Source organism: Anabas testudineus, chromosome 11 (genome assembly GCF_900324465.2).
Source record: "Anabas testudineus chromosome 11, fAnaTes1.2, whole genome shotgun sequence".
In the NCBI taxonomy this organism is placed as follows: Eukaryota; Metazoa; Chordata; class Actinopteri; order Anabantiformes; family Anabantidae; genus Anabas; species Anabas testudineus.
Window position 1 is genome coordinate 10,327,563 of NC_046620.1, and position 20,242 is coordinate 10,347,804.

At 40.8% G+C, this 20,242-nt stretch overlaps 2 protein-coding genes across 2 annotated transcripts; one reads left to right on the forward strand and one right to left on the reverse strand.

The window, feature by feature from the left end:
• Nucleotides 1-348: 348 nt before the first annotated feature.
• LOC113155135 (zinc finger protein 516-like) lies at nt 349-5,245 on the reverse strand. The gene is made up of 4 exons (XM_026349657.1): nt 3,937-5,245; nt 1,781-3,064; nt 1,562-1,626; nt 349-468 (listed from the first exon to the last, which is right to left on the reverse strand). Exons 1-4 carry the CDS (start codon nt 5,243-5,245, stop codon nt 418-420), a joined length of 2,709 nt encoding a protein of 902 aa, XP_026205442.1. The 3' UTR covers nt 349-417.
• Nucleotides 5,246-17,777: 12,532 nt separating this feature from the next.
• On the forward strand, nt 17,778-18,968 carry LOC113155389 (relaxin-3 receptor 1-like). Its single transcript, XM_026350089.1, has one exon. The coding sequence runs from the start codon at nt 17,778-17,780 to the stop codon at nt 18,966-18,968; it is 1,191 nt and encodes a 396-aa protein (XP_026205874.1).
• Nucleotides 18,969-20,242: the final 1,274 nt, after the last annotated feature.

Sequence of the window (20,242 nt, forward strand, 5' to 3'; positions counted from 1 at the left end):
TATTAGTGTCAACCTTGTTTGTAAGATTTGGTATTTGCTATTGTTTTCTGAGCTCCCTCCCCCCCGGTTAAAGCATTTTTTCCAAAGGGTCTAAAGCCAAATAATGTCTTGTTTAAATCCCACAAGACTTGTAGTTTTACATTTCTGTAATTTTTTTTATTTTGACAAGAAGCCTAAATTAGTCTGCCTCGTTTCCATAAAACATATCTCTGTGTACATCTTTAGCTAACATATCTACACTTCAAGAAACAAAGAGCATGCGTAAAACTCTCCATCTCTTTGCTTTGCATATATTGTGCATTATCCAGTGCCCCTGTCCTTCAGGAGTTATGGCGGGTTCCTTTAAAGAACAGCAGGCCTCTTTGTTAGGCTGTTAGTAATGTGCAAGCTGGATGCCAACACAAACGCCACGTATCGTCAAGTTCCTTTATTCAGAGACCCTGAGGAGGAAGTGGAGCGGCTGTTGACCTGTAGGAGACAAATGTGAGGCAAACCAGTTAGATCTAACGTGAATTTGTCTTTGTCCCTGTGTAACTTACAGTCACAATTTGGAATATTTTAAGTAGCATCATGAGCAGTCACAGTTGTTTCATAGTTGTTTCATCAGACATTTTATTAGTAGAATTTTTTTCAGTATCTTGAATATCTTTTTATTAGGGATATTACACTTCAGGAATCCAGGTAGTACAGGTATGTGTATAATACTGTGGTTGACTCAGTTTTGTGTATACTAATAAACTCGTGCAAACTAATATGTTGCATTAATTTGATCTGATTTATAATTCCTCACCCCTACAAACTGATATTAACCATCTTCAGTGTTTAAAAAGTTGCCCACGTGTTACTCTAGGGGAAAGAGGATTAAACAAGAACAGTTGTAGGTAGCATCAGGGTAGGCCTGACTGACAGGCTGATGACACACCATATGGAGATGCTGGGCGAATTTTACCCTAAGGGGGACAACAGTGTTTTTTTTTTTATTATTTGTTTGCCTCATCCCTGTCAGCCTCTCTTACAAAAACGAGAAGGGAGAGACAACCAGGTTGTGGAAGTTGACAGCTACGGATGCAAACACATGAAAATACTCAGGCGCACGTGTGCATAGAAATGACAGACTGTATTCAGACATAGACAAGGTACAGACACGAGAACAGGAACACACAGTTGGTGAGGACATACCGTACATACTTGTGAAGGACTGGGAGATTTTAATACTGTTCTTAATTTGATCTGACAGATCAGGTATACAGTTAACTCACTTTACTGTAATATATCTCAGTTTAAAGTATAATTACAGTAGAATTTATAATACAAATTAAACCATCACCAGTGACCATGTATGGGTCAACAGAGACTTGAGGTTTTTAGAGTGATCATAGCAGTAAATCAGGACTATATTTTAAATTATGCTACGTTCAGAGACAACAATGATTTTCTATCTAAGGATAAAGTGAAACAATAATTTTTGGTGCATTCAGGTTTTGGGTTGCAGATTTTTTTGGTTCACTAATCTTTGTATTAAACCTAAATGGTATCGGTTGAAGCTGCAAAGTAAACATACTTGTTTGGAAGCTTCAGAGGAGGAATGGACTTCATTTCCAAAATTTCCATTTATCTGCAACATTGCTGTAAAAACAGAAGCATTACATAAACATTTGCATGTTTTAATGATGATGAGTCATTTTAAATAGTGACATATTCTATATAGAAACAACACATTAATAGTCCATCTAATTGAGTAGAGATGGTTAAGTGATTTAAAAATTGATTTAAGCCTTACCTTGTGGATCAATCCTGGGGTCAACAAAGCCCCAGTGCTGATAGAGAGCAGCCAGATCGTGGGGGCTATAGTTTTTCAGGAGACTCAGGATATCAATGTCCATTGGCGTCTCTCCTGTTGATTCAGTCTTTCCCTGAGCAAAAAGGAGTGGTTCTAAATATGCTTTGCTTCCATGTAGCCCCCACATGTTCATGGCAGCCCAAACATCAGGACCCTTAGGACCTGAAGAGGAGTCACACGACTGCCTGCGGGAATGGGGTCTATTTGTAGCTGTGTTAGTTGTCCCACCATGGTTCCTGGCCAACATAAAACCCAAACCCTCCGGTGGGAAGTTTCCCTCCACTGCAGCTCTGGGGCCTTTTTGTTTGGAGTTGCCAACAGGCTGGAAACTAGAGACACTCTTGTTGTGCACAGTACTGCTTGATGAAGTACCTTGGGCACTGGAGCCTTTACTGCCCCCCTCTAAAGCTCGGCCGTGTTCGTCAGACTTCTTCTGAGGTAGAAGTCCCACCCTCCCTCTAGGGTGTGTACCCTCTGAAGAGCGTGAGTCCTTTGACTGGTGTTTGGACTTAATGACACCTGAATGGGTTTTAGGGGCTGAGTGCTTGCTACTGACACTGCTGCTGGGAGTTGTGTAACCTGGACGCTGTGTGCGTTGAGTTCTTGGAGCAGGTAAAGCAGGGCAGTCCTTGCCTTCGAGAAATGGTGGAGGCCCTGTGCGTCTCCACTGGGAGACGCCTGCCTTAAAACTCTTGAGATTGTTCGACCACGGTGCCCATTTGGGCGCCACGGAGCTGTTCCCATCCACTCTGTGTGCAACCCGCTGATGGATCCACAGAACCTCTGGGTAGTTGGTTGTGTGGGAGCAGTATGGGCACTGATGTCTCACGAGGCTCTCTGTTTTTACTTGATAATTAACAGCGCCATCTCCTTCACTCACAGGTAATGCAGACAAATTGAGCAGAATGCTAGTATCAGTAGTCGTCTGTCTGTGCTCTTTGACCTCACTACCACTCGACTTTTCTGTTTTAATGTTTGATTCTACTGACGCCTGGCCAGGCAGACATGTGTAAGGATTCCAGTATGGCTGACTGAGCAACACACTTCTGTGTCTGAGGTAGTCCATGTATCTTGAGGCTTTGGAACCACTATGGTTGTCCAAAATGGGGCTGTGTTTGCTGTAGAGACCCAAGACGTCCTGATGGTTCTTGTGTAGGTGAGACCTGAGTAGTGTGGCATCAGCAGTATGGAAATCACAGTGCTCACAGAAGTATGGGTTTTTATCTGTAGTGCAGAAAAAGAAACAATTGATTTACCCAATCAAGAGCAGTACTGTTAAACATTTCAGGCCAGATGCTTTTAAAAGCACAGGCTGTGGAAGCCATACTACAGTAAAGTTCATATTTGAATAGACATCTGCTCAGAGATGATACTGGTTATAAGTTCTGGTAGAGCATTTTGACACATGAAGACTAGTCAGTAACTTAAACCCTTAAGACTTTAAGTCTTATTTAATTCAATAGCTTTATACAGTATTTCTTAGTATTATTAGCATATCTTTCTGTATTTTTAATGTTTTGATCCCTCAACACTCATTATTTTAGTAGTAGTAAAATGTTATCTTTGGGCGACCCTGCTTCCAAATAGCAGTTTATTAAGCGATAGGTTAGGTGCACGTTATCTTTTGTACTCATTCATCAGATCCAGCTAAATATATCCCAGATACATTTTGGAGTTGAACTTTTTTGAATTTGTCAAAAGCTTTTGGCATCTTGGTAAGAACACTTCGATAGATATGCATTTTCTGAATCTTATTAGTGCAGAAATAATGGCTGCAATTTGATAACAAATTCACTAGAGGTCTCACTTTCCCACAATAAGATGTTACTACTCCCAATCTCCCTACCCATCTGACACAGAGTTGTCTCAGTATTAAAGTTTCACGTCGAAGGCCTGCCAAATTTATTTTGCTTTATTGCAATATCAGAAAGAATCCATATTGAATGGAAATGAAACTCCATTTGATTTAACAGAGTGCAGTATCCAATGTAACACAACTGTCCTCAGCACAAAGTAGGCCTCAAATGAATTTCTGTTTTCAATGACCATGAACAACAACCCTAGTCCTGATAAAGTGGTGTGGTGTGTATCCTTACCCTCCTGTTCTTGGTCCCCGATGCTCTTTGTCTGTTTAGGCGAGAACTGAACACCTTTGGCCTTCTTAGCTTGTAATGCCTCATAAAATGCGTGACCAAGTCCATTCAGCAGAATGCGATCCTTCTGACAAACCTTCTTTTGATCAAAGCCCGCGTCGCCTTTCTTCTTCTTTACACTGGAGCTAGAGTTGTTGATTTGCTTTCTCTTCTTCTCCTGTTTCCGGGGCACATACTCGCCCTTTTCTGTGTCATATGCCACCTCAGCATCAGCTAGTCTCTCTTCCCATCCCAGACACTTCTCCGTGGCTTCCACTAGTCGCCCCTTTGTAGCCAACTGCCACGCTTGATAGCTACAAACAGGATCGAGCTCTGGAATTCGTCTGCTGAGGGTCTTTTGCTCAGATGTTTCCTTACGTCCAGCACACGTGAGGTTTAAGCTTTCCAAAAAATGTTTTTTAGGAATGTGGGTCTCAGAGGCGTCATGGTTTTCTTGTGGTAGATTTTGCATCTGACTGCGGCTGTGGTTCAGTTTATGTAGCTTTTCATGTATTCGCAAAGTCTTGCGGTCACTAAAAAAGTTACCACAGCCAGCACAGAGCTCATACAGGCACTCTTCATTCATCAATGATGCTGGGTCCTGAGGAACACCATTGATTGTGGCAGGTGGCTCATTGCTTTTGCTACTCTTTAGCCGGCCTTTGACCCTGTGTATGCGCATATGACTTTGGAGGAACCATGCCTGACGGAAGCGGCGTCCACAAATTCGGCAACCGTGATCCTGGGAGCTTCGGTGCCTTTTCATGTGGGATTTAAGGAGTATTACCTGAGGGAAAACCTGGCCACAAATGGTGCAGGAAAAAGACCCCGCATCAGCTCCATCACTGACCTCAGCACCCTCTTTCCCCTTAACTTTTTTCTTGGTTCCTTTCTTCTTTATTTTCCCATTTACATTATGAGCTTTGTCAGACGTGCTGATGATTTCAGGAGTGTCAGGTGTCTCAGTGTTATCTTTCTGCTCTTGATTTCCATTACCCTCGGTGTCACTGAGATTATGGCTGAATAGGCCCAGTTTATGGCTTCGGATGTGGGCCTTCAAACGGCCTTTCTGAGCTGTCCTGTGCTCACAGTATGGGCACTTGTAAGGTTTCTCTCTTGTGTGTCTCCTCATGTGCTGGGACAGAGAGCTGAGAAGTGGAAAGCTACGACCACACACTGCACAGGTGTGGCCAGAGGTCACGTCCTCTTCTGTCTCTGTATTTATAGTAGCTGTGCATTTCAGTGATACGTCCTTTCTCTCTTCTGTCTCCATTACTCTTTCTGCAGCACTGGTTCGTCCCAAACAATAGCTGTATAATAAATCCTCTAATTATGTTTATAACAAAAAGTTAAAAAAGAGTTCTCAGTACAGACATCAATGATTTAGTATCCATTCTTATTTTTGCATAGATGATCGTTGCTGCATACTGTTTTTGCAAGAACACCTGAAAATAGAAGAAGAAATTAGAATTAGGTCAATGATATTACATTTGACATCTGTTTATTGGCAAGCCGGTCGTTAATTCCTCACTAGTTCATTTTCAAGTGAGAAGATAAAATATGTAAAGTTGATTCCAAGTGTGTTTGCATTTGGGATCATTGTTGTTTATCATCAATATGAAGTCCAAAAGCCTGAAGCAAGTCGTCATTAGGCTGCAAAACCAAAACTAACAAACCACAGAGTCTGCAAAAACATTAGTTGGGCCAAATCAACCTTGTAATTTCTAAAAAAAAAAAAAAAAAAAGCAAAGCTCAGACATGTTTGGAGAAACAGGTCAGCAGAGTTGACAAAGGGAGCTGAAAAAAGGACTTTATAAGAGAGTGCTGGTGAGATTTATGAATGTGGAGGTAAAACCATATTATGACATTAAATACCCGCTTTGCCTTTCTCAGCTTCACCAGGCACACCCCCAATATTTTGTATCAGTATGTACTTGAATCATTCAATTTAATTTGGCAGGGTGGATAATAACATATTTTCCGCTGTTATTAATCACAGGACCGAATCTTTTAAAGGTGGTTGTCTTAGTTTTCCCAAATGAATGAACATTTAGATAATGAGTATTAGAGATTCACAGTTCACATCTCCTTACACAGAAAATATCCAAAGATGCACAGGCTGGTGCACTAAAATGACAACCGAACACTGACACTGAACATGTGTGCTTACAGAGCTTGTTCTTGTGTTTAAGTAGAAACCCTGTGTAAGAGCTCACAGAGACATTTTGATTTTACAATATCCCTGTATTGTCCCTTAGTGGTTGAACAGAGCCTGTCTGCCCATATTAGACCGCGGGTCAGTGTCTCAAAATGCCTATATGTGTGTTCTTTGGTTTCCTGTGCCTAAATTGAGTGTGTGAGGTGAAGCATGAAGAGATGCATTCATTCCTGGCCAACCAGGATGAACCCTGAGGGGTAGTCCACTCTAATTCATGATCAATAATCCATTATCAACAAACTTTATTTTAGAAACTCACATGGAGGCACACACATTGCCCTGGTTCTGGTAGTGGTGAGCATTGGTGTAGTATTGTGGGTAAAAGTAAAACATTTCTGATTATTGGTTAAATATGGGAACAAATCTACCGTCACTGAAGTTGTCTTGCTCATAACAATAGAGTATGTATTACCCTTTATCCTTTAATATTTTCTTTCTTCTCTGACATGATTTTTCAATAAATAAAAACAAATTTGCACAGACTTAAATTTCATAATTTTAACATAAATTATCTCAGCAGTCGGGAAAATCACTTTTTCATAAGAGGCTTTACTAGTTCGGACACATCTGATTAAAAACCAGGACAAACCCATCCAGGAACAGAAAAGGCATTTGTTGCATGAAAAAAACTGCCTATTCACATTCTGATGTTGTTAAAAATGTTCCACCAGCAAACATGAGTATTTGTTAGACTGTTAATAATGAAATAAAGTACTCTGTGTGGCATACAACCAGCCAGGCAGTCAAAAGAAAAACCTGCTATTGTGTCGTCTGCACCAGAATTGTCACATCGCCTCATGTCTGGCCCTGCACCCCTCATTGGGGGGTCAAGCGAGTTATTGTTAAAGCAAAGAGGCCTAGGCCTACACGTCACTGTCTTCGAATACATGTTTGAGCAAACAGGCTGGACAAAAGACGATTCTTGTTTTGTAGTTTCAGCCCTTGAAATGTGAAAAGAAACTAAGTTTACATAAACATAAAGGCTTCAAAAAACAGACTGACTCTGGTGCGATTTTCAGGGGACGAGGTTGTCCGTCTAATTATCTCTATCTGCATCCGTGGTCGCATCTGTGTGCGTGTATGCCTGCTTGTAGCCATGTGTGCTGATCCGCTCACACTGGAATGGGTGCTGTATCTAGAATATGGGAGTTTTGTAGATTTTTCCATGGACATGGCAGGTGTTTAGCAGGCAGACGCCATCAGATTAGTGCACGGGCAATGTGGCACACTGTCTCCAAGAGGGGGAGGATGTGCAAGAGAAACTGGAGGGTGGCAATTAAGGGGTTAAGGTTAAGGCGAATGTAATGAGTTAACACAATGGGGATAAAGTCAGAGAGCTGAGGGCAACAGATGGGAATAAACGGGCCATCAGTATGGAGTTAGCCGCATCTACAGTCTGGGCTAATGCTTTTGGCAAAGCAGTGTACGTGTTTAGTGTGTGTGCTACATATTTTCATCTGCACTACCGACTTTTGCTCAAGAATATAAGAACCTGTATGCAAGGCATTGTCTTATAAATAAGATAATCTTCACTATATTTTTATTTTTAACAACAGTAATTTCAACCCTCCTGATTTTTGTTTTTTTTATTCCATCTATTCTGTCTTTTCCAGCTCTTCTGCTCTCATCCCATCAACACTGAAAGCCCTTTGGATGATCTGTAAAGTAATGCAGATAGCCAAACATGTTGCTCCAGGGGCTTAACTCATTTCTTTTAGAATCCCTCATTCCCCTTTTTCTCTCCCTTTTCTTTGGCAGATGAATAGGCATGTCCAGTCAGCTGTCCTCACACTGATTCATCCTGACGTCCCAACCAGCTCAGCACAAACTCCCTATGGTCAGGGCACTGATGCTGAGAGCTCGTGTGCTATGGTGTGCGCACATGCACATGTGTGCGTCTGTGTGTACTTGCATGAAAATATCCACTGTCAGTATGTGGTGTGTGTGCGTGCTGCTTGTGTGCAAGGTTGCTGCACCATAACAGTGAGTTTAATTTCCTGCCTGGGACTGAAAACAGCTTCTGTGTTGCACCAGACATGCCAAAATACCTACAGTACTCTTAGTATGCCACAGTATTTTTTTTTGTAAGATAGAAATATTCATTTATTGTTCCTGTCAGCATCTTTTTTTAATTGCTGACTGTGAGTGTGACAATGTTTGCTCCGGTGTGTGAGTACCCCATGACTGCTTGCATACATATGTGCCTGTGTGTGCGCTGAAGTCATTGAAATGTTCTCAACAACCAGCAACAAGCATGTGCCAACATACCCCTGACTGGAGATAGCATGTGACTGTCCTTATGCTAGTGTTCAAAGCCTCAGTCACTCGCTAAGCCTCACCTCGTATCTACGGTTTTCTGTCCAATAATCCTGTCAGTTTCCACAAACGGAGGCATAAAACGCAAATAATACAAAGCTTGAGAGAGTTTTCTTTGCAGTGTAAATATAAGGAGATATTTTCTAAGATTGTCCATCTCTAAATATAAAAAAAAAAAAAGTATTTCTGCTGTGGGCACTGTGCATTCATGCACAAAATCAACTCAATGTGGTAGCAGATTTTCAACACATTACATCAGCGATTAAATAGGCCTAATTCTACAAAAACATATATCATATGGCTTCAGTGGTTAAGTCAAACACTTGGAAGCTGTGTGTTCTAGAGAAAACACTGAAGATAAGGTCAACTTAAATATACTGCATGTTGTAGTTAGTAGGCAATTTGTACTGAATTTACAATGTTTCTGTTATGGTATAAAAAAAAAATTTTTATTATTATTATTTATTGAAATTTTATTTCAATGTTTATTTTTGGAAACTTATTATCCTTCACTCACTATAAGTTGAGTAACTATTAGAGCCTGAAACACACGATTAGCTGAAGCATCAATAACTACCATGTATCGACAGAGTACGCCATGTTAAGAGGATGTACCATTTACAAAACAGAAGTCACAGACCAGACGGTAGGCAAACGTAAACACCACAGTGTGTGCAGAAAATTCGTTCTTTGCTGACTCACTGCTGATGCGTTGATGATGACGCCCTCCAGATGTACTGTAGTAAGGTCAAACCGAGACCACAGACCCAGGTGCTTGTTTCAGGTAACACGTTTTAATGACTTCCTGGTACTATCACATACACGCATGTCGTATTTGGGCCCCTAAAAAACAATGAAGCATCACGCTACTGTGGGTGAACAGCCTAATGTACCTAAGAGATTAGGCAGCCATGAGCTCAACAGTCACAAGCAACAACAGACAAACTTACACACACGGGTGCCCATCCCCCTCCTCGTCTAACTCTCCACTCAGTTACACAACATACACAGGGATTACTCTTCACAGCATGATGAGCTGCTCAATGAGTGGCCTTTTATCATAGATGCCCCTTAGTGCACTAAAGCATACACAGGGAAGAGAGACTGACAAAGAGAAGATGCAAGGTTGTTGGCAGAGCTTTTACCGGCTGTGCAAATGTTGTTGGGCTGAACCACACAAGATGGCTCATGCAAGCCTTAACGTACACATTCAAAGCTAATTGAACAATACCCAGAGATGGGACTTCTATTATTCTAATTTAATTTGATATTTCTGGTGGTAATTTCCACTCTGGACCCACTCTCGTTTCAGTGGGATTGGCTAGTGTGGGAGACACTGGAGTATAATCTGCTGGCATTAACTTGCTCTCTAAAAAAAGCACTCTCGACAGGGATTAGATTATCATGGCAAGGTCAGCTCTGACTCGCTCTGACTGTCTCCCTTTATGTCTCTCTCTCTTTGCTTTCCGCCCTTCACGTTACCAGTTTTTTCTGTCATAGCTTGTTCTCATTACTACACCGGACAGGTGAGCATTCAAACACCAGCTATGATTTCAATAGATCCCACTGCCGGCGCAAACAAAAGAGAACAATAACAGATGAACAAAGCAATATTCATGGTGCTGTAGCCACAGAAGAAAATTAAGAAGAAAGAAAAGTCACAAAAGCTGCAATTTATGACTATTTCTATGATGGATTGATCATTAATTAAGTCATTATTTGCTTTATAGAATGTAAAAAACCTACTAATCTCAAAGTGATGTCATCATATAGTTTGTTCTGTCTCTCCAAAATACCAAAAAAGTAAATATAAAATAAAATGAAGGAAAACAGGTAGAGGTTTGTGTGACGTGAAGTTACTTAAAATTATTAATTTGAGTAATGACGCATTTGAATAATCTGTTAATAATTTCCCCACTAATGAATAAATCAGTTTTTCAATGAAATAATTTTGTGATTAAAACCCAGTAGATTTTAACTGACTTAACTGACAATTCATTGTCTTCTGAACAGTACAATGTCCACATAGTGTTTAAATGATAGACTGCAGTATTTACATTTCTCTTCTGATTGTAATAACAAATCTGTTGTTTCTTTTAGCCAAACATAAAAATACTTTATGTTTTAAGGAGCTGGTCTTGTGGCCCTTTCGATTATTTTAACCTTATCCATATTACTTTATTACCCGACACAAGACTTAAAGATTTCACCATCTTTTCTCAACAGCCCAGATCCCCCCCATCCTCCCGCAGGTTGTTTAGGAAGTTATTTACATAAGCTTTGCCTTATTTATGATCACCTAGGAGGTGTGGCAACCACATCCAAGCCCAGCCAATCACAATACAACCTATTGAATAATGACAGTTCTCTTATATTTCATCTTCACTTCACAGTCACGCCTGCTGGAGAAGTAAGCTCTATAGTGATCCGTGAACAGGAGTTTGTGAAGGGGGGGAAGGGGGAACAACCTGCTGTTGCATGACTGAAACTTCAGCAGCATGTTTCAGGATGGTAGGATCGCGTCTACGTCTCCTGCACTAAAACCAGAACTTCAAAATTAAAAATAAAAAAATCTATAAACGTACAACAACACTCCAATCAGTACAGTACTTCAAATCACTTGGAAATCTTTAATAGCAGGCTGGAAAGGTTGGTTTTTCTGATATGTGCAGCGGCGTCACATATAAGAATAAGATTCTCAAGTTACATAGTAGATGCAGTTTATTTAATACTGAACATTTAAAGTTCCCAGTTCCTGTTATGATTAAGGTGAGGACTGAAGAAGAGTAAGGTGATACCTGCCTAGCCATTTTACCCTGGTGCAAAAGAATGACAGCTGGCAGCAGGATCTGGATTAGGTTTCCCATAGGGGTATCACACCACTTCTCTGGAGTAGAATGGGCTGATGGTAACCTGACTCCCTCAGACCCATCCAATCTCGTCTCCCACTGTCTCGCTGGGGCCAAACAGAAGGGATCTGTGAACGCCTTTCTCATCCCTCCCATCTTCCATCTGGACATTTTGCCAGTGTCTGCTCTCCACTTCCACTGTACCTATCTGAGTGATCACCCAATACTCACTTTATGGTTTGCTTGTGGATGGGATATTAACGAGCACGTCTTCTGCACAGACAAAAGGAGGAACGCTGCACCTCATCATGGCAACATCTGAATGTCATTCAATACCAATCTTAAAAACTGGCTACTACAATACATTTCTAAATATATCTGCCAGAGTGTATTGGCACATCCTAACATGACTTGAATCTACGACCACAACTATTATTTTTATTACTGATTAATTTACGATATTCCTGGTAAACTGTGTAAAATACTGTTCCCGACTGACATACTTAAATGCCACACAGTCTCACATCTTAAGATATTTACATCATGTTTAATCATATGGCAGATGCTATTATTCTTAGTTTGAAATTGTATAACACAGAAAGTGCAAATATTCAATCAAATCAAATTTTAGCTGAGCTAATATGACGTTAGTTATTGTTTCATATTTTGGGCCAACAACAACACCCTCCAGACAGAAAAAACATATGTTTACATTAGACTGAATGCAGTCTATAGGTCATCTGTATGCTCTGCTGTTGGATGTTAACATTAGAGGAGAGGATCCTAACTCAGAAAGAATGTCAGTTTCTTTTTATTTAACTATAATTCGTATTGAGTTCTTGGTACTCAGATTATGTAGATTATAGATTTTATTTTTCACTTTCCTACTTGTGACACAGACGTTCTGGTAGCAGTCCCGTCTTTAAGCTGTAATTTTGGTTACATTTCATTCAGAAAACAAACCAAAGACTAAATGTTTCAGCCCATTGTCACACGAGGGAGAGCTGCCCAAAGTGGAGATGACCTTACCCTGCACATCTTCCTGTCTGCACCCTTCCCCCTCCCAGCAACAAGCCCCAGTCCAGACCCCAGTCTCCTGACCTAATCTAGATGATTAAATCATTTTTCTTTAGCACAAATTTTGTCTCCCCCCTACTCTTGTCTGGTAGTCCATCGCACACCCTCCCCTATTGATCGTCATGCTGAGGAGATTACCCTAATAGCTGGGATTACCTCCCCACATGTTGGTTGGCCACATACCCGGGGGGAGGGGGAGAGCTGTGGATCGTGGTGCATGTTGTGCATGATGTGCAAGTGTATGGAAAGAGCGCGGGAGGGGCGGAGGAGCAAGAAATACAAAATCTGGGCCAGTGTTTATTTATTGTCTAGAACAGAAAAGCCGTCTGGTTGCGTTTGGGATGTAATTAGACGTTTTGCAGCCCACCTAACAATCTTTATCCTTAAACTCGAACACTGATGATCAGCCACGAGACAACAGCTTTTTATCTGCAGGGCACACAAACAGCACCCTAGAGACCTACGTGACACATACTGTATTTGCCTTCTGCTCCTCATTAACTCTGTACAGCACCTTGCAGTGCTGTTGCAATTATTTTGAAAAGTAGTCGATTAATCGATTTGACTTGATTGCCAACAATTTGAATGACTTGTTAATGACTCGGTCGGTTGTGGAGGAGCAAAATGACCAATTACAACCATTATTTTGATTGTCAAATGTGAGGATTTGTAGTTTCAGGCAACACTATTCCTGTTTACTCTTTTCTAGCCTGTGGAAAAGTACCATTCTTTGCCATTTTCTGACTTTTTACGAACTAAACAATCATCTGACAATGGAAAAAAGGTGGTTTAGTGTTTACTAAGTGCCACTTTTAAACCACAGCCCCTACTAACAGTAACTACAGGCATCCTCGTCCCGTCCACATGTTTCACAACAGCTCTGCTGGACTCAGCTGCTCTGATGGCTGCTGACTGTGCGCTGATTTAGTTTAATGTTTGGTGCAAGTGCCAGAGAAATGAAGATGTTACACCCGTGGGGTTTGGGTGAGGCAGGCACAGAGAGAGAGAGAGAGAGAGAGAGGACTGGAGGCCATTCAGACAGTACAGAGAAAAGGAATTCCGTTAATCCACCGCTGATCCGGTACAATGGAGCCTTGTTGTCTGTCCCGTTCGCACTCACTTAACACAAGTTTGCGTGCGTCGACAGCAGTTCACTTCTGGGCTGCTGAGAGCGGTGCCAAACCACAGCAAAGCTAATAATAACCCGACGACAGCCCGCTGACGGCTCGGGACGGTGTGCGGAGCGGGCTGTGGCTCTGCCACGGTCAGGAGAGCCTCCCCGACACCCGCATCCCCGACTCGGGCCACTTTCGCCGGCACAAACTCCTAAAACCAGAGCGCGCACACTTGCCAGCAGCCTCGGCCGCTGCAGCATCCTCCTCCCCCCGTGTGTTAGTTAGTTAGTTCCCGGTTTGTCCTTACCTCAGAGGTTGGGCGGCAGGTCGCTCCTCACCAATCCCATCCCCGGTCGAACAAAGGCGATTCTCCCGAGAAACACTTCAATCAGGGTCCCGTCCTCCGTCCTCCGTCCTGCGGCCGCGTCTTCGTCTGCCTCTCCTCTCCTCTCCTCCCCGGCGCGTTTCAATCACAGCGGATCACCTGGACCGTCGTGTCCCCCCCCCCCCCCCCTCTCCCTCTCCTCTCCTCCTCCTCCTCCTCTTCCTCCCCCCTCCTCCCCCCTCCCGTCGCGAGAAACCACGTTATTAACGTTAATGGCAAAACAGCGCGTGGCACCGCTGCGTGCGCGCGGCTCTGCCCCGTTCACAGAGTGCGCGGCTGGTTTGGTTACTGTACTAGTTAGTTTGTTATTAAGTTAGTTAGTTAGTTAGTGGCGTAAAGAGCTGAGAGCCTGGGATTTAATAGATCCACCGAACAAGACGACACAGAGACAGAGCAGAGCACCTGTAGGAAACACTGCAGCCTCCATCATATGTGTGATGACGTTGTCTCACCTCTGCACAGGTGCAGCAGCATCATCAGGGTGGTTCATGATCTTAACATCAGATCAGCAGATACACTTGTACAGACCCCACCTCCTATATTAAACACGGACTGGGAGGGATCTTCCATGCACATAGTGTTGTTGGGTTTTACAGCAGACTTGACAAAGGTTTTGTGTTTTATACTGAACTGTGTCCAACATGTTGTACTGAGAAGTGTATGTAATGTAGTTAACACGAGTCTTATACATGCACAGTGTCAAATAAACTAGTTAGTGCACAATTCAGTTAATCTGACAACTCAGTTTCAAGTATCAGACTGTTGTGATTATAGGAAACAATATCTTTGAGCTGCTTTTAATTATAGTGTCTCTATTGCTTTAGTTTGGTTCTGTTTGGTTTTGTATTTGATTGAGGTTAGAATTTTTATTGTGCATATGTAGGTTGTGTTGGTTACAGAGTAAATGTGTTCAGACTTGTTAAGTCAAACACTTGTCACCAGGGGGCTCGCTCTAACAGAACAGTGAAGGGAGCCCATCCTACGTCTCCCCCCTCATTGGCAAACAGTTGTATTGTCAGTTTTGCACAGGGTGGCGACAAAGCTACATCTCTGCAGCATCGCAGACCTCCTGTGACTAGAAATGTGAATGTAAAAATAACTGGGTTTCAACTAGCCCATTTCATTAAACTGTAAACATGTATTTATTATTATTATTATTGTTATTATTCTCATTCTTAATCTATTTAGTTTAATATCTTGTTTTTGAGCCTCAGTCTCACTAATATTACTTTTAAGTGCTTTAACATTTCCAGTATCTTAAGGGGTATAAACAGGAGCAAACAGTTTGTAGATTACATGGAAATACCAAATGAACTTGAAGCACTGCCTGGTTTCTGGGTCTCTTCTGACCCTTAGTACAGATCCACATCCAGGAATGAGCATAGACTGTTCTGTTAAAAGTTAAAACCAAAGTAAATACCTCACCACATAACCCCTCTAAAACCACACACAGTCATTTTTTAGCTATAGATTTTTTGTGCAGATGTAATAAACAAGATGTACATTTTTAATGAGTTATTTCCAGAGGCAGTGGCGTTGAACTTTGGATGTAGAATAAGATGAATACCAGAAATTTAACAGCTCTGCAGCTCTGTGTGTCAATAAATATAGATGGTTGATGAGAATTCTAGCTTTAAATAAAATATATATAATTTAATAATATAAACATGGAGGCGAGAATTAACATGCTGTTTCTGCGGCATGTTGCTGGCAATGTGAACGTGACCGTTCAAGGGGCTGCTGTTGTGTTCATTTTGTTTATGAAGATGGCTCAGTGCAGACAGATCAGCATTAATCAACTTCCTCACTCTTCCGCCTATTCCGAGCTAATCTCATTTAAGCATTCACTGCCGATGTTGTTTCCACTATCAACAATCTACGATGAAGAGTCATTTCTGTTGCTCAATCTAATCTTGAAGCAACGCCCCAGATATATATAGAAAAAGAAAATCTCCTTGCTATTATTTCCTGTCAGAGTCTTGTCATTTTCTCACCTGTATGTAAAGTCAAAGTCCCTTTAACGCCATCATCATATTCTCTGCAGCTAAGCCAACATTAACCCCAACACGCAGAGAGAGGAGAGAAGAAATATTAGGCTTTGAGGTCAACAGCAGGTTGCTGTACAGCATGTGCTTCATTTAATTAATGCTAAACCAAAGAATAGTGAGCAGTAAATGTGTAGCTGTTGAAAATGCAGTCATTTAGAAATGACAAAGAAATGACGGGTTGGATCAGAACAAGAGAACCCCATCTATTCATTTTTTCTTATTATATTATAATGATAATAAAAATTATTTATTTATATACACATATTCATGTCTCTGTGACACATGGGGTTACAATGACTTTTCAATTTGGTAAAACAGCAGGTTACAGTGACCTTGAAGAAAGAAGAAGAGTACAAAATAATGTTAAACAGCACACAGAGAACATGTGTTTTCAATGTCACTGACTAGATACGTATGTCGGTTTTGACTGTAGCATCAGTTGCAGTTAAAACACAATCAGAATAATAGTCAGTAATCAGTATATGTTACTAAATACCAAAGCCACATGTGTCCTCTAAATGTAAGTGACACATACGTCTGTTTCCTTAAAAGGTATTTCCCATTATTTAATTCCAGGCTGAATATGCAAAGTGAAAAATAAAATGGGGTGGAGCATGAATTCAGTGGGCGACATCCACATTGTCAACGTTGTTGTTGTTATTGTTGTTGTTGACTGGCTTCAAGGTAATTTCATTGTGTGCAGCAGAGGTAACTGCAAGAACACAAACTTCTGAAAGCTGAAGATTTACTTACTTCCTGTATAATCTTCAGGTAAGTTTATTTTTGTTTGTTTGTTTTTTTTTACTTTTTAGAGTTAAAAAGAGTTAAAACTGAGTCAGCAGAGCTGTAATAGACAAACATCAGTATATTTATTTGACTGTTTTATGTCTAAAAGCTCATAAGCACAGCAAACCACAGTTTGGTAGAAATATCTATAACTTTAACAGATATAGATGTGTTTGTTTGTTACAGTGGTTATGACAAGGTTAGAAATAGATAGCTTGGATAATTAATTTAAAGTTCACATAAAGTAAACATAAAAGAAGCTGGGAAAAGGTCTGTGATTTGCATATAGTTTAAATGGTAAAATCATTCCTGCATCTCTATGAGAAATAGGCAGTTCATTTAATAGTCAAACATTAATCCTAAAACCACTTCCAAACAAATATTATGTCATTTCGACAGAGGTTTGATGCCTTTTGCTCACAAATGACACATTTTGGGCTGATATTGATTTCTGACTTACTGTTTCATATGACTTTATAAGACGTGGAAGTATAGGACAGTTTAATGTGTGTCTTACTAAATCAGAAAAAAATATTTATAATGTTTTTATTAACAATATCCTTACTTGGATTTCGTGGTCTCACTCTTGATTGTGGTTACACAGCTACCGCACCTCTATTACTGCATGGTAAAACGTGACTGTGGGATTCTTGACGGGCTTTTCAAAGGGCGAAATGGGTTTAATCACTTCATATGTTTATTCATTTCCTTCCAGATAAGTTTGATTCTTTGAAATCTAAATTGGATTATGGAACTCTGTGGGTAGCACTTGAGTATAATTAGTTTATCTGACAAGGATAATCTACTTACTTACTCATAAACTGTAGTGCCTATTATGTAATAATAATTTCATCTTTCCTTGCAGGGATACATGACTACTAGCTAATAAACAGACAACCAGAACTTAAATTTCTAATATTCATTACTGACACAAGGAGGACAAGCGGAAACATCCCAGATAACAGCTGGACAACCTGAACTCTCAACAGGATTGCCTTTGGGGTATCCAAAATGTCAAACATTAACTTCAAGACAGTGAATGGTTGCAGTGCAGATCCATCCTGCAATAACTCCCACCTGATTTTTCACAACATGAGCATGTACAATTGGCTGGAGATTGCTGATGATGGATCCCTCTGGCTGAGAATATTCATCTCTGTGGTGTACTTCATGGTGGCTACTGCAGGAGTGTTGGGGAATTTGTTAGTGATGTTCTTGCTTTATTCTACTCGTACCATCACTAAGGGCACCATCAATTTCTTTGTGTTCAACCTAGCCTTGGCTCACCTGCTGTTCTCCCTGGCCTTGCCATTCTGGGCTGTGGACATTGCTCTGGACTACAGCTGGCCTTTCGGCTTGGCCACATGCAAGGCTGTATCCTTACTTACTGGGCTGAATGTATTTGCGAGCTGCTTTTTCCTGACAGCTATGAGTTTGACCCGCTACTGCTATATTGCAACTGCGCTCAAACCCAGTGCCTTCCTGTGCAGTAGATCGTGGACTTTTCCGGTGGCCACGGCTTTTATCTGGGCCGGAGCACTTGGAGCAGCGGCACCCCGAGCTGTGTTTGCAGACCTGAGAGTTGTGGGCAGTGGCAACGACACAACATGCCTGCTCCGTTTCCCAGCTGGTACGGCCTGGCTTGGAATAAATCAGCTGCTGCGAGTAGTGCTGGGATTTCTGCTGCCCTACACCATTATCATCCTCTCCTACCTACTTCTGCTGCGCTTCCTGTGCCGCCACAAACTGAAAGGGACCAACTCTCGGCGAAAAGCTGATATTTCAAAGTCAGTGGCAGTGGTGGTGCTTTCATTCTGTGTCTGCTGGTTCCCGTACAACATGCTCACTTTTTGGGGTGTCCTGATCCAACTTGATATTGTTGACATCTGCCCCTCATTCTACTTGGCTCAAACATACTTTTTCCCTCTGGCTAACTGCTTGGCTTTCGCCAGCAGCTGCTTCAACCCTGTCATCTACTGCCTGGCTAGAAAAGAATACCGCCTGGCTCTCCATAATGTGCTCTTCAAATTGAGCCTGGCTATTATGTCCAAGATGCCCTATGGCATTAATTCTGAGGACGGATCAGCGCAAGCTGGGCAACCAGTCATTCCTCTCAACAATATGCCCAGCCAAGAAACTCAAACAGAGACGAGGAATTACGCACCACTGTCGACGCTTCCAACAGCAGTATCCGCCTTGTAAAACCACACAGTGATCTACTTCTTTACAAGTGTACTTTAGTTTTATGGAAGATTTTTGTTGCAAGAGTTTTCACCATGTGCTTTAGATAAATAAGCTTGTATCTGTTTTCTTCACATGATCAAAGCTTAGTCCTGGGACAATGCATTATCCTGCCTCCTCCTCCTTGTTACTACTGTTAGTATTATTATTATGAAATACAACAAAATCATTTACAGTTGTGTAAAACTATTGTACAAATCTTTACTACTGCTACTACTACTGTATTATTACTGTATTATATATGAACTTTGCTTATTTTTGTTTTACGAAGTCCATATGTGAAAACAGTTTAGTCATTTATTTGAATATAAATTAATAAATAAAATTATTAACCTGCATTTGTGTTTTTTCTCTTTATTTTTGCACCCTAGAAGTTGTTTTGACTGCATAACCTATATACTACACTGTACGTTGCTAACAGCTTATATACTTAACAGTATAACTACAGTATGTTTGTGAAAACCGAGTTAACAAAATGTTATATCAGTAACATTTTGTAACTTGAAGAACAAAAGTGAAAAAAAAACTGAGTACTGCATTAGGAAAGTCGTGAATACAGGATGGACAGTAGTGCTTTTGTTTCAAATTGTTGTTCGGCTTGCTTACCAGGGGCAATCTGATTATTATGATTCATCCACATTCATTGTTTATGTAAACTTTCATAGTTACTTTGGTTGTGTAGAGCTGCTTTGCGACAATGTCAGTTATAAAAAGCGCTATACAAATAAATTAAATTGAATTGAAAATTGAATTCTTGGTCACAAGCTTAATTCTGTTGAACAGGTTTAAATGTTACAGTATATCGGGATAAACCTATTCAGATGCATTTTGTATCAAAAGCAGCAAATATTTTTATATCTATACCGTAAATAATGTTTTATTCATACATTTCAAACATATATTTTCAATTTTTGCAACAGAGGAAAGTATATTATTTGTTAATACTCTTGACTGAGATGAATATCGAATCAAGTTATATGACAAATAATAAAACTATGAAATTCCAAAAGGTTCACATACTTTTTGATGTTTTTTGGTCTACATAGTCTAAACATGTCGTCCTCTTGTGGTCTTGATTCACCACGAGATGGTGGTGTTGTCCAGGTTTTAAAATTGAATGAGGCATGAGGTATGTTTCAGTTCTCCTACAGACCGATGCACTGGATTGTTTCAGTGCTTATTAATTTAACATTAATGAGAAGGGAGGAAGCAGTTGGGATATTTTTGTATTTATA